Raw genomic sequence first — 12,941 nt, 5'->3', positions numbered from 1 at the left:
ATGATGATGATGATGGTGATGATGATGATGGCAGCGACGAGGATGAGAAATGGTGAAATTATGGCAAGAATAAATATAGTATTTCATGACAACCTTCTTTGCCAACTCAAATTCCAAACTAGGATTTTAACTTGGCTAGGGAATATATTATTTCAATGTACCGAAGTACATATGATATTTCCATGCAGATATTCTGCGTCATCATATGGCGCTGGGGAAAACCCGGGTTCAAATCCCGGTGCCGGAGAGAATTTTTCTCCGTTCCATTACTCTTTCATCGTTGGCTAGGGAAGTCGACATTTCAAAATATTTAACTAACAGTAAAGCTAAATGAAAATTTACTTTCTTTAAATCAGTGTCCTTCCCTTTCATTCTTATTGTTCTCAACATTTTCTTTTCCATCTCAGTTGTTCAGTTGATGATGCTTGAAGAAAGAAATCTGGCTCCCATCTGCCATTTTGTAGGAAGTGTTTTCATTGTCTCAGAGGAGCATTGTAAGATGCAGATACCATATAAGACCCGAGAAATTGAATTTGAATTCTTAAGAAGTGAACATGCTTCCCAATGAAGAATAAATTGAAATATCTTTCAAAATTATATGCTGATGTTTTTATGCTAGTACAGATCATCCAATGAATTTTCCTTTACCAATATGTGTGGTCCTTCATTTCAATGGAGTTTAAGATTTCTCTCTTCAAGTGGACTAAATGTCAAAAATACAACAGTCATTGCTTGAATATTAAAAAAAAAAAAAAAAAAAAAAAAAATTGCATCATTAAACCATTCAAATGAACAGTTTTGCTGTTTTCGTGGCTCTAAAAAACCAGCAAAAAAAAAAACTGAAATAATAGTAATTCTTCATTAAATGAATGTCAATGTAGAGATTATTCAGATATTATGAGATATGTAAAACAATGCTCAAAAGAGGACGTCAATAAAGCCAAAGAAAACCTGCCTTAAAGAAATTATCAGTACTACAAAACCCACAGAACTTACTAGGAAGTGAACATAGTCCTTATGTGAATAACTGTGAACATACTAAATGAGCAAAATGTTAAATTATGCTCTGTATCAAGACAATTTCACAAGCTATTTTTAAAGATAATCAATGAATAAATACCTATAACGAGTAACAGCAGACTGTAATTTTCCTGTCTGTATGTGTAGTATTGGAGCTCGCTGTAAGGCTGTCTCTAAAACAGGACCAATTTGTCGTTCAGGATTTGGTGGCTGTGGTGAATATGAACCTGAAAGATAATAATAATAATAATAATGATTTATTTAACCTGGCAGAGTGTATATGTATTATATGATTATATGTATATTAGAGATATTAAATTGGTTTGATTTTCACAATCTGAAATAACTACTTGCAATAAAGCAGATAAGGTAAAAAAATTACGCAGATAAAATTAAAAAATTAAGCAAGAAATTGTATGCTTGCCATGCAGATATTTTTAAAACTCTGGGAACATAATTCATTCTAAACAAAGATGGGTTTTTACCACTCCCAAAGCCTTGGTATTCCCTGTGATTAGAAGTAACGCAAGTGGGGTTTGCAGGGCTTCCATTTAAAGGTACGGTCACATGTCGCTACTTTTGCTGTGCAACTTTTGTACTGCAGCTGCAAAAGTTGCGTGTCATGTTCACACGTAAGCCAAAAATAGCGCGCTGCACGCTACTTTTCGTGCTGCGCAACCTGAGTGCAGCAAAAGTTGCAACTGGAGGTTGCGAGTCTGTTCACACACAAGGCGCTACTTTTGCAGCTGTCTTGCTGCAGGTTTCCATCTCCGTGTTGACTTCTCTATATACATTTTGTGGTTATGTTCGCTTTATTAAGAAACTCATGCGAAAGCTTACTTATCTATTATTTGCTTTTCTGTCCTAACTAATAATCAGAAATTGGCATTATTTTTTACTATAAAGCTTTTAAAAACGCCTATATACTTAAATGATAACCGACAGCATATTCATGTAATCAATGTTGGCAACCCTCCTGTTTGAAACTACGCTACAGAAAATTTAAAAAGTGAATTATATCGTCAGGAAATATGCTCAGACTGTGTTGTGCATTTAATAACTGTTACAAATAATTTATTTTCATCACATCTAACATTAAAATACATCCAAACAATAAAAGTATCATTGGCAGATTTGGGTGGCAACACTGGTCGCAACCGCAGCAGAAGTTTCAACAAAACCGATATCAAAAATGCTGCGGCTGCAACCCTGAGAATCCTGTTCACACGTCGCTACTTTTAAGCTGCGTGCAGCATCAAAAAGTAGCGAGCAGCAGGTTCGGCAGCCGCTACTTTTCGGGTTGCACCGTTGTTGACATGTCGCAGTACGAGAGTTGCGCACTTTTTTGTACTGCAGCGCTGCAAAAGTAGCGATGTGTGATTGTACCTTAAGGTAACAAATTGATAATGAACGAATGTACATGCCTTAGGAGGGATTCGAACCACAATTATGGCTTTCAAACATATAGAGAGACTATGAAATTTAAAAAGATTAAAAGTCTCTCAGGTATAAAATTAACTTCAAACTGGTAATCAGCATACAGATTGCGTGAAGCAGACAGAATTCTCATATTACCTTCACAAATTTAACTTAGAATTTCATTGGGTTATCAGTTACAGTATTCAAAACATGAATTACAAAACTTCTTTGTCCCACGCAATGTAAATATCTTGCCAGTTACTACTGCGCAAATGAGAGATTTTGTACCTGTATTGGTGTTCGTGGTTTGTTGTTGCTGCTGCTGAAGCTTATCTTGCTCCTGTAGATATAATAATGTTAGATCTCCAGCCACCTCAAAACACTTCACTCTTTGTTCATCCCATTCAGCCTGTTTATACTTGGAAGACGATGAAGGAGGCACTTTCTCCAGACACATACCTATAAATAAGGCAATGAAAAAATAAAGCTGCTGGTAAGCTCAAGGCATTACGTTTCTATGAGGTGTCACCTTGATAGATTCACATGGGAATTGCGATTGATAAAATTGGGGCTGCCATAAAATTAAATGTTTGTCATAAACAGCTGACTGTCCGGCATGAGCATTTCAGTACTCATTATGGTTGGCAGAATGTTATAGTTGTCATGAACGTCAATCATACTATACAACCTGTAAATGTTCGGTAGAAGTTGAATGTGCAGATGAAAGCAACAGAATGTAACGAAAATGAACAATGATCATAATCCCAGCCTTAGCAATCATATACAGTATAATCAACTCCAACATATCATCATTATTACAGACCTTCTTTGTTACTTGCTATTGCTTGCTTGCTTGCATTTATTTATTTACTTATTTATTCATTCATTCATTCATTCATAAATTTACTTATTCAATTTACTTACTTAAATTACTTATTTTATTTTATTTACTTATTTATTCATTCATTCATAAATTTACTTATTCAATTTACTTACTTAAATTACTTATTTTATTTTATTTACTTATTTTACTTACGAGGGAGATCCAGGAAATAACGACCGTTCGCGCATACCCGCCGCGCAGCTGACTCCCCTTCCTTGTTTGAAGGTCAACTGCCTTCCTTAACATGTGTTCTCATAATGTTGTGAGTTCTGATTGCAACAAGTCGCCATTGTGCATTTTGTGTTACTTCAAAATGAACGACGTGATTGATAATCCCGCAGACTGTGAGGTGAGGAGTGTGATTCGATTTCTGAATGCCCGACATTTGAAACCTGCAGAAATTTACCGCCATATGAAAGAAGTGTATGGTGATACTGTAATGAATGAAAGAAATGTAAGAAAATGGTGCGAAATGTTCAACAATGGGCGAACAAATGTCCACGATGAAACTCGACCCGGACACCCATCACTCATCACAGAAGACCTGAAGACTAAAGTGAACGACAGAATCTTGCAAGACAGGCGCACATCACTCGACGAATTGCATATTGCCTTTCCTGACATTTCTCGTTCTTTGCTTGGAGAAATTGTGTCGCAACATCTTGGCTACCACAAAATCTGTGCACGATGGTTTCCACGGCAACTGAGTGACCAACACAAAACTCAGAGAATGACCTCAGCATTGACATTCTTGATGCGATATCACACAGATGGAGACGCCTTTCTTGATCAAATTGTGACTGGTGATGAGACCTGGGTGTCTCACAACACCCCAGAGACCAAGAGCCAATCACGTCAGTGGCATCATCCCTCATCGCCCAAGAAACCGAGAAAATTCAAACAGACTCTCTCAACACAAAAAGTCATGGCTACTGTCTTTTGGGATCGCAAAGGTGTTCTTTTGCTGGATTTCATGCCAAAAGGCACTACAATCAATGCAAATCGTTATTGTGAGACTTTACGAAAACTACGGCGAGCCATCCAAAACAAGAGGCGAGGAATGCTTTCGAGAGGAGTTGTGCTTCTTCACGACAACGCCCGCCCGCACACTGCTGCTTCAACTCGAGAATTGCTGGATCAATTCGGTTGGGAAATATTTGATCATCCGCCCTATAGTCCAGACCTTGCTCCTAGCGATTTTCACTTTTTCACTAAGCTGAAAGACTTTCTGGGTGGTACGCGTTTTGGAAGTGATGAAGAGTTGAAGAAGACAGTGAACACCTGGCTTAATGAACTGGCGGCAGAGGAGTATAACACGGGAATTCTAAAGCTAGTGAACAGATAAAACAAATGTTTAAATGTAGGTGGTGATTATGTAGAGAAGTAAAGGAAGCTTCAGTTATGTAACAGACTTTGTTTTTTCAAATAAATATTTTTTTTTAAATTATTACAACAAAACAGTCGTTATTTCCTGGATCCCCCTCGTATTTACTTAGTTACTTACTCAGTTACTTATTTATTTATTCACTTACTCATTCTCTCACTGATTTGTCTGTCTGTCTGTTTGTCCCTCAGTCTGCTTATTTATTTTTTTCATCCATTCGTCCATCCATCCAACCATGTACTTAGGTACTTACGTATTTATATATTTGTTTACACTTAAATGGTTCATTAAAGAATAACTTTGAAAACATACAGTCACTGTTAAAAACAGGATTACACACAGAGCACTTTAAGCATGCCAATCCTATAATTAATAGCACACATCCAAAACAATGAAAAATTCTTCAGACAGTATAACATTTAATTATTGTTTCATAAAAAACTTCATGAAAACAGTCAGGGTTAAACGAGCGTTGAGCAGATTCCGCCGATTTTGGAATAGACACCGACGCACTTAGGTTAGATTAGGTTAGTTTAGGCTTTTATTATCCTGTCAAGATGAAGGTGAAAGCGATTGAGTGTGATTTTTTGTTTTCTGTGTTGGCAGTTCAAGTACGTTGGTGCTATTCCAAAATCGGCGGAATCCGCTCAACGCTCCTTTCACCACAGTCAGGCCAGGAAAATAAGAGTTGTCGTGAAGTGCACTCCACAGTTGAATATAACAGTATTATCACTTGCCTTTAATTGCATAAGATTCTGCCACAATTCTCAAGCTCCGGCTAGGCAGCTGTTTCTCTGTAAGGGTTTGCAATTCTGCTTGATTGTAATAATTAAGAGAATCTTCATATAATCCCATGGCATAGTGTAACTTTCCCAGCAACAAATTGGAATCCAACATAACTCCAGCCTGTAAATGATTTAGAACATAATAATAATAATAATAATAATAATAATAATAATAATAATAGTAATTAAATTTGATGATAGTAGCAATAACAATAATAGTGATGATAAAAATAATAGTACCGGTAATGATAATAATAATAATAATAATAATAATAATAATAATAATAATAATAATAATAATAACACTCGAGAAGAAATTAAACGAATAGACATGGGAAATGCCTGTTATTATCTATTTGAAAAGCTTTTGTCCACCTCTCATTGAGGTTCTGCCTGATATGTAAAGTATTAGACAAAAAAAAAATGACCGGCTGCCATATGCTAAGTCCCTTTTGGAAGACTTCAGTTGATTCCATGAGAGCTTAGGTTTACACGTGAAGGAATTTCTTACGCACAACTCCACTGTTTTTCCTTTGTTTGTTGCTTTTTCTATCTGTTTATAGGTCAAGTGTTATGAATAATCTATAACGAAGATATATTCAAGGAGTAAATCAGATGCAAAATAAACATCCTTTCCCTAGCCATGTGTTAGATGGAAAATAAACATCCTTTCCCTAGCCATGTGTTAGATGCAAAATAAACATCCTTTTCCTAGCCGTGTGAACCAGGCACCGCCCGAAGTAGACTTACACACGCTACAGGAAAGCAGTCATTTTTTATGTCTAAGGACGTACATCTATTTTCTGGCAATACATCTCACTTTACGATATGTCTCAGAGGATAAACAACTGTTTGTATACATCTGATGTCTGATTAGTGTAATATGTAGCTAATCAGCGATGTATGCAATAGAAGTGGAAAGGAACTGGTCACCCTACCCCATTACCTTCTGGATTAGTTGCCTCATGAGCGATGTCTTATTGGTGTCACTTGTGAGGTTCAAACCTGTCTTTGGATAGTTGATTAAACAACAACAAGCTTTTGTCATCCAGCTTTCAAAAAACTGAAAGTTAGAATTCATCAGTTATATTACCGGTTGTTTTGTGTGGAATGTTGTGATTGCATTTATATGAAGGAAGGGAAACTTTTCGAGGATGAATCATATGATCAGATGAAGCCATTTTCAATGGTATTGTTAATCGACATTAACTGTGTCCACTAGGCCAACGAAAAGCCACATGTACCAGAACAAGCAGTTAATCTACTAGGTATAACAGTATAGTACAGTCTGTCATCCAGAGTAATGATAACTACTGAAGGAATAACAATCAGTTTGTCATCTGAACATGGACTTCACCTGTTACTTGCCAGGCACAATCTGGGAAACTGCTCAATTTTAAGCAGTTACCGTCTGTTTACCTTCTTTCCCTGCTCACTTGCAGTGCTCACTAGGTACCGTTTTGCTTCTGTCAAGCCAGTGCGTGCTCTACTTGTATTTGCATCAATTGGAGGAAACTCTTCTAGGAAGGATTCCAGTTTTCCTTCACCAATCAAGAAGTTCGCCAAATATTCTAAACGAAAAATCAAAGATTCAAAGATAACATATCCATTATACATGATAGGCCTATAGATTTATATGCATAGCTTTCTACACATGCCTGCAATATGCCATAGCCAAAACCTCAATCTCTTACAAACGTATAACACTTTTTCAAACTCTGAAGTGATGTAAGTTTGCAATAAAACACACATAACCTCACTTCAGAGACTGACCTCACACAGTAATGCATTACAGCTTTTATACTACGTACCGGAATTAGGTGATCTTAATTTTAACTGTTCTGCTAAATCAATAACTTTTTTCCAGTTCGATTCTTCTCTGCTTTTTTCTATTTCAGTTTCTATTCGAAAACTTCTCCCTTTCCCAGCCATGTTTCGTTTCTCTTACAGTATTATGTCATGGACGCATCAGGATTATTCATAACAAACTGGCCAGCAGTGAAAATCGAACATGTCAAGGCCAAAAAATATTTTCCCTTAATTAATTCATATTCTTAAAATAATATTTCGAATACTAAAGCTGATGCCACACTACGCAATAATTTCGTTCAATCTTGGTATGATTCAATTTATAACGGAAATGTTATTAGGAAACTATTTCCTGTACGAATTCCCAATTGTTGCTTCTACGTTAGCGGGAGTTTCAATTAGATTTTTAATTCAGTTAATGTCTCGTCATTAAAGAATATGTCTCTGAAAATTAATTAAACCCAATTTCGAGTAGTATAATTTACATGACTGTATGATAATCATGTGGTTGAACTTTTACAACATGCTACAAAATATAGGCCAGTGGAAACTTGTCTATTTACATCAGCAAGCTGCATCCTTTCTATTTGGAAAAAAAAAAAAAAAAAAAAAAAAAAAAAGACACAAACGATAGTCAAAATGAAAACTGACCAAGTGCAAAAAACAAAGTTTGGAGAAAGCTAACAAACTGACCCATATATCTAAATGCGGGAAAGTAAGAATTAATTCACCTTTATTATAGTAAACTGTATGCCAATAAGTTGTACTTGTAACATTTTCAAGTCATTATTCACATAAAACTGAATAATATAGTTTCTTTTTAGTTTTATCAAAACTTTGCTTTTGCACTTGGTCAGTTTTCATTTTGACTACTAACAAAGAAGGCGATACTTTATTTAATTCTGAAAATCGCATGGTACTCATACCTTCTACCTCTGAACACGGCTTCTACTCAATTGATGAATAATTTATCTTTTATGTTTGTGAAGTGAATTAATCTGCTTTTATGTATTATCAGGCAGTACGTCTCACTTGATGTGTCAGAAGAAGAACATTAATTGTCTGTATGCATCTGAAGTCTGATTAGTGTAATATGTAGCTAATCAGCGATGTATGCAGTGGAGGGGGAAAGGAACTGGCCATTCTACTCCACTGATCTAGTTGCCTCATAAGTGGTGCCTTGTTGGTATCACTTGTGAAGTTCAGCCTGTCTTCGTACAGTTGACTAAACAACACTGTATTATATTGCATATTTTTGAAGTGCCACAAGCATAGCTCAGTCAGCAGAGGCACTTGCCTGTGAAGCTGTGCTCGGACTGATTACCTAGTGGCATGCAGTGCAATTTGATGTGAGGGAAGCAATAATACAAATGTTTATATGTATAGTACAAAACTGATAGCAGCCAACTCATCTAAATATATTTGAAGACCAAATCTATTCTCCTCTCTTTAGCAGCAAAATCATCGAACGGAAATAAACGAATTCGTATTGGCCAGTATAGGTGCCTTAAAATAAGAATATAAATAACGAATCCGCCGACAGCACAGGTGCTCAAAGAAAGAATTTTGTGACATTTTAAGATTAGAGAATTCATAGTTATTATGATTAAAATATTATTTCTGCAATAAATTTCTTCTTTTTCGCTTTGCCTTTCATGTACGGCATGCCATTGGGCAAATGTCAAGTAAACTATGGCGAATCCTTGGCTCCACATCAACTCGCAAAAAAAAAAAAATATATATAAAAAAAAAACAATTACTCAACAACATCTTACAGCTTCAATCCTTATGTAAGATCTATGGGGGGAAGGACTCCCAATTCCAATACTTCATGGAGAAATGTGTAGTTGGTGTATTACTTTGAAGTTACATGGTGGCATGCATTCAGTAGTATCTGTAGAGTAGACCACTGTCTCTAGAACTCGCTTACAAACCATATTATGAATGGGACGAGAATGGAAGAGACATCTGATTAAATTGTGGCTTTCAGATGTTATAAGTTTTTCAAATCAAAGGAGTTTCAAAACAAATCACAGCTGCAGGCTGCAGTTCTTGCAGCTCAGTGACAGCTGGATTATTTAACATCAATAAATATAGTATGGGACTGTCTACATTTTTTAACATTTGAAAAGCAGGCATTACAACTTTGGTAACTCTTTAACAAACTGGTAATCTAAATCTCTGCACTATTTAATCTTTAAGAGTTAATAGATAACAAAAGGAATTCAAATGGATCCTAATTGTAAGATTAAACACTCCACTTGTCATTACTAATGCTAGTATAGATTTCAAGAATAACATTGTTGCTCAGAACAAATTTTACTTTTTTGTTTCATTAGAATCTACATTTATAGGGGACAACTGACCTGTTGAGTTGCTATGACTAAAATGGTCATCCTTGATCTCGTGGTTGGATCCTAAGTTTGCAGATTCAAATCTAGCCAAGAACAATAAAATCCTCAGCACTGCTTCCGCTGGGAAGGAAGTAAAGTTAAGAGATCCATGTCGTCGATTTAAGGCATACTAAAGAAGCTTTCTCTGAAAGTAAGTTCCAAGAAAAATTTGTCAAACATTTTTTTGCTCTCGAATTTCGAAGCTGAATAACTTCTAAAATTAAAAGCACTGTTAAATTCAGAATCTGATCTCGGCCGACAAAAGCACATGCATGTGCATTGAGTGGCATGGAGAACAGAAATGGCAATTTCGATCTTTAACCACCAGTGTAGTTCAACTTATACAACTTTTATTAATAATAGCATGCATACAATTATATTTTTATTTCATAAGTAGTACTGACCTGTGTTACAGGAGTTTTTCAAATTGGTGTCCATCTGCATTCACAAATTCCTGACGTCTTTTGATGAAATTAGAATTTACTTGCAAAAGTTCTGCTTCTGTAATTCTTCTAATTTCTGTTCTCATGCTGTTTTTAAGTTCGTCTATTACAGTGGTCGTCAGCACTCGCTGAAATGTGCAAAGGGTACGTGATGCTGTCCCATGTGCACTGTCGTGCAACATGGAGAGATAGAGAGCATACCCGCTAGCAGCTATGGAGTGCACCCTAGTGCACTGCATTTTCCGCGTGTAAGAGAGACTAGTCCCAGCATGCTATGTGCTGACGACCCCTGGTCTATAGTGTGGGGATTATTCATGTATTTTTTTTTTTTTTTTAGGATTCACCACAAATAATAGTTGCACATACAGTAGATCTAAGATATGTGCAGACAAAGCCCTTTAAAAATTATCCTTTCATCAAACACCTCTCTCATTAATTCCAAACATTCATTAGCAGCATGGGCAGTAACAAGACTCTTGTGGAAAATAATGATGCAATTTGACTCCTATCACCTGATAACTTAAGTGTTTGTATTAGTAGTATTAGTAGTATTTAGTTATTTAACCTGGTAGAGATAAGGCCGTCAGACCTTCTCTGCCCCTCTACCAGGGGATTACAACTATAATATGAACAATAAAATTACAATTAACATTAAATTTACAATTACAATTACAACAAAAATTAAAGTATGACAAGATTACCTGATTAATGAAAACTAGACATTTTATCATAGAAGTTAAGAACAAAGAATATTTTTGTATTTACTGAATTACAAATTAAACCTACAATAACAAAAATCTATAGTAATGAAATTACCGGATATTGAAATATTTTGTGATAAATTAAGAGAACTATTTACAAGAAACCATGTCTGAACGAGTCACAATTACTGGCCAAGTGCCTAGTAAGTTTGCGTTTGAATTCAATTTTATTTCGACAGTCCCTGATGCTAGCAGGTAACGAATTCCAGAGTCTTGCCAGGGCTATTGTGAAAGAGGATGAGTATGAGGAGGTGTGATGGGATGGTATTGTCAGTATTGTTTCATGGCGAGAGCGTGTGTTCAGATTGTGGTGGGAAGAAAGGTAAGTGAAGCGAGATGACAGGTACGATGGAATAGAAGAGTTCAAGATTTCGAAGAGAAGGAGAAGTGTGTGTGGTACCTCTCTGAATTTACTTTATCATGCAAAGGAACTTTGTTATTATTCGCGGATATATATTGTTCTTTGAAGCAACATGATCACGTAAATGAAACCATACCTCACCAGAGAAAATTGTTAGCTGTAGAGTAACTCAAGTCATACATTGTTAGATGTAGTTTAACAATACCATCAATGATGTTACATAAAACTCAATTACAGAAATGCACTCAACTTATATTGTTATGTGGTGTAATTCTTGAATTCCAATCATTCTGTGAGCTTCTACTTTTAAAATGAGGTTTCTGAGATGCCCACTTCCTGTGGAACAATAAAATTTATTTGTATTTTAGTTGGTTATTTAATGACTCTGTATCAACTACCAGGATATTTAGCGTCGATGAGATTGGTGATAGTAAAATGATATTTGGCAAGCTGAGGCCGAGGATTCGCCTAGATTCCCTTGCACTCACATTACGGTTGGGGAAAAACTCGGAAAAAAACACAACCAGGTAATTAGCTCAAGCAGGGATCGAACCTGCGCCCGAACGCAACTTCAGACCGGCAGGCAAGAGCCTTAACCGACTGAGCCACGCCAGTGGCTTCAATAAAATATAGAGATTTCACTGAAGAATGTTTTAATGAAGTACCAATTAAGAATGTTTGTTCTGTTAGAATCCTTAGTTTTGAGTAGGAACTCTAGTACCTAGTGATTCCATTTCCCTTGGTTTAAGAACAAGACGTTGTCTCTTTGTCTACTTGGAATTGGAACACCAGTGAACTTCTCTCAAAATTGCCAACACATGTCTCAACATGAATCATTTTTCACATATGTATCATATATAAAAATTCTTTATTCTAGCATGAATTTTTCAGCTGGCATTTCAATCGTCTACCTTCTTTTGTCTCATTATGCCATTAGGCATCAAGTTCACCTCTAACCATCCCATTCATCCAAAAGCTCCCGTCATTAAAGATTCTCTTCATTTCCACTACAGTGCCACAACATACTAATATTAAGTAAATAAATTTATTAATTAATTCGGTACTAACCCTTCTCACAGAAGGTACTTAAAGTGTTGCCAATTTTGTGTGATGCATAATCGTTGTTCTTCAATAAACAGAAAATTACATTTGTCTCTACTGCAACAATAGTTGGAAATAAAATTACATGAAATATACGAATTTCTGTAACATTATTATTATATTTTTACTCTTTTAAGTTTCATAATAATTCTAATTTATTTATAGTGGCATTTCATAACAGTCATGAAAAAAGAATTTGTTCATTTGTTATTTTGACGTGAAATGTTTATAGTCGACCTACAATGAGAGAAAAACTGTAACATTTTAATACAAAAGATTTTTCTCTGAACTGTGACGTCACTCACATTACTAGGGCAAGAGAAGCCAATCGTCACTTTCTTACACGATCCACATCCTATTACAGTAAACAGTGACGTTGCTCAAGGTTGCTTGAACTAATAGGATGTGGTTATGTCACACATAAGATGAACCTAGAGGAGTCCATTATTACACAGGGTTTGATGTATAAACTACATGGACGAGTTCATTAATGTGGAGGAGTGATTACATTGTTTTAAAATGGTAATGTATGCCAGTAATGCCTTGTCATGGGAGCAAAAACATACATATGAAAATACAGTA

At 35.8% G+C, this 12,941-nt stretch overlaps 1 protein-coding gene across 2 annotated transcripts in view; it reads right to left on the bottom strand.

Annotated features, from left to right (window-relative positions):
• LOC138703602 (tetratricopeptide repeat protein 7B-like) overlaps window positions 1–7,556 on the bottom strand; it is a 68,890-nt gene extending 61,334 nt beyond the window's left edge. For both annotated transcript variants that reach the window (XM_069831630.1, XM_069831631.1), the window contains exons 1-5: window positions 7,303–7,556; window positions 6,911–7,062; window positions 5,444–5,612; window positions 2,728–2,898; window positions 1,121–1,247 (exon numbers count right to left, since the gene is read on the bottom strand). In XM_069831630.1, coding sequence (XP_069687731.1) covers window positions 1,121–1,247; window positions 2,728–2,898; window positions 5,444–5,612; window positions 6,911–7,062; window positions 7,303–7,423 — 740 coding nt within the window. In that variant the 5' untranslated portion in view covers window positions 7,424–7,556. The remainder of the gene's footprint in view (window positions 1–1,120; window positions 1,248–2,727; window positions 2,899–5,443; window positions 5,613–6,910; window positions 7,063–7,302) is intronic.
• Between the last annotated feature and the right edge of the window lie 5,385 nt (window positions 7,557–12,941).

This window comes from Periplaneta americana, chromosome 7, assembly GCF_040183065.1.
Source record: "Periplaneta americana isolate PAMFEO1 chromosome 7, P.americana_PAMFEO1_priV1, whole genome shotgun sequence".
Classification (NCBI taxonomy): Eukaryota; Metazoa; Arthropoda; class Insecta; order Blattodea; family Blattidae; genus Periplaneta; species Periplaneta americana.
This window is presented reverse-complemented; position numbering and strand designations above follow the sequence as displayed.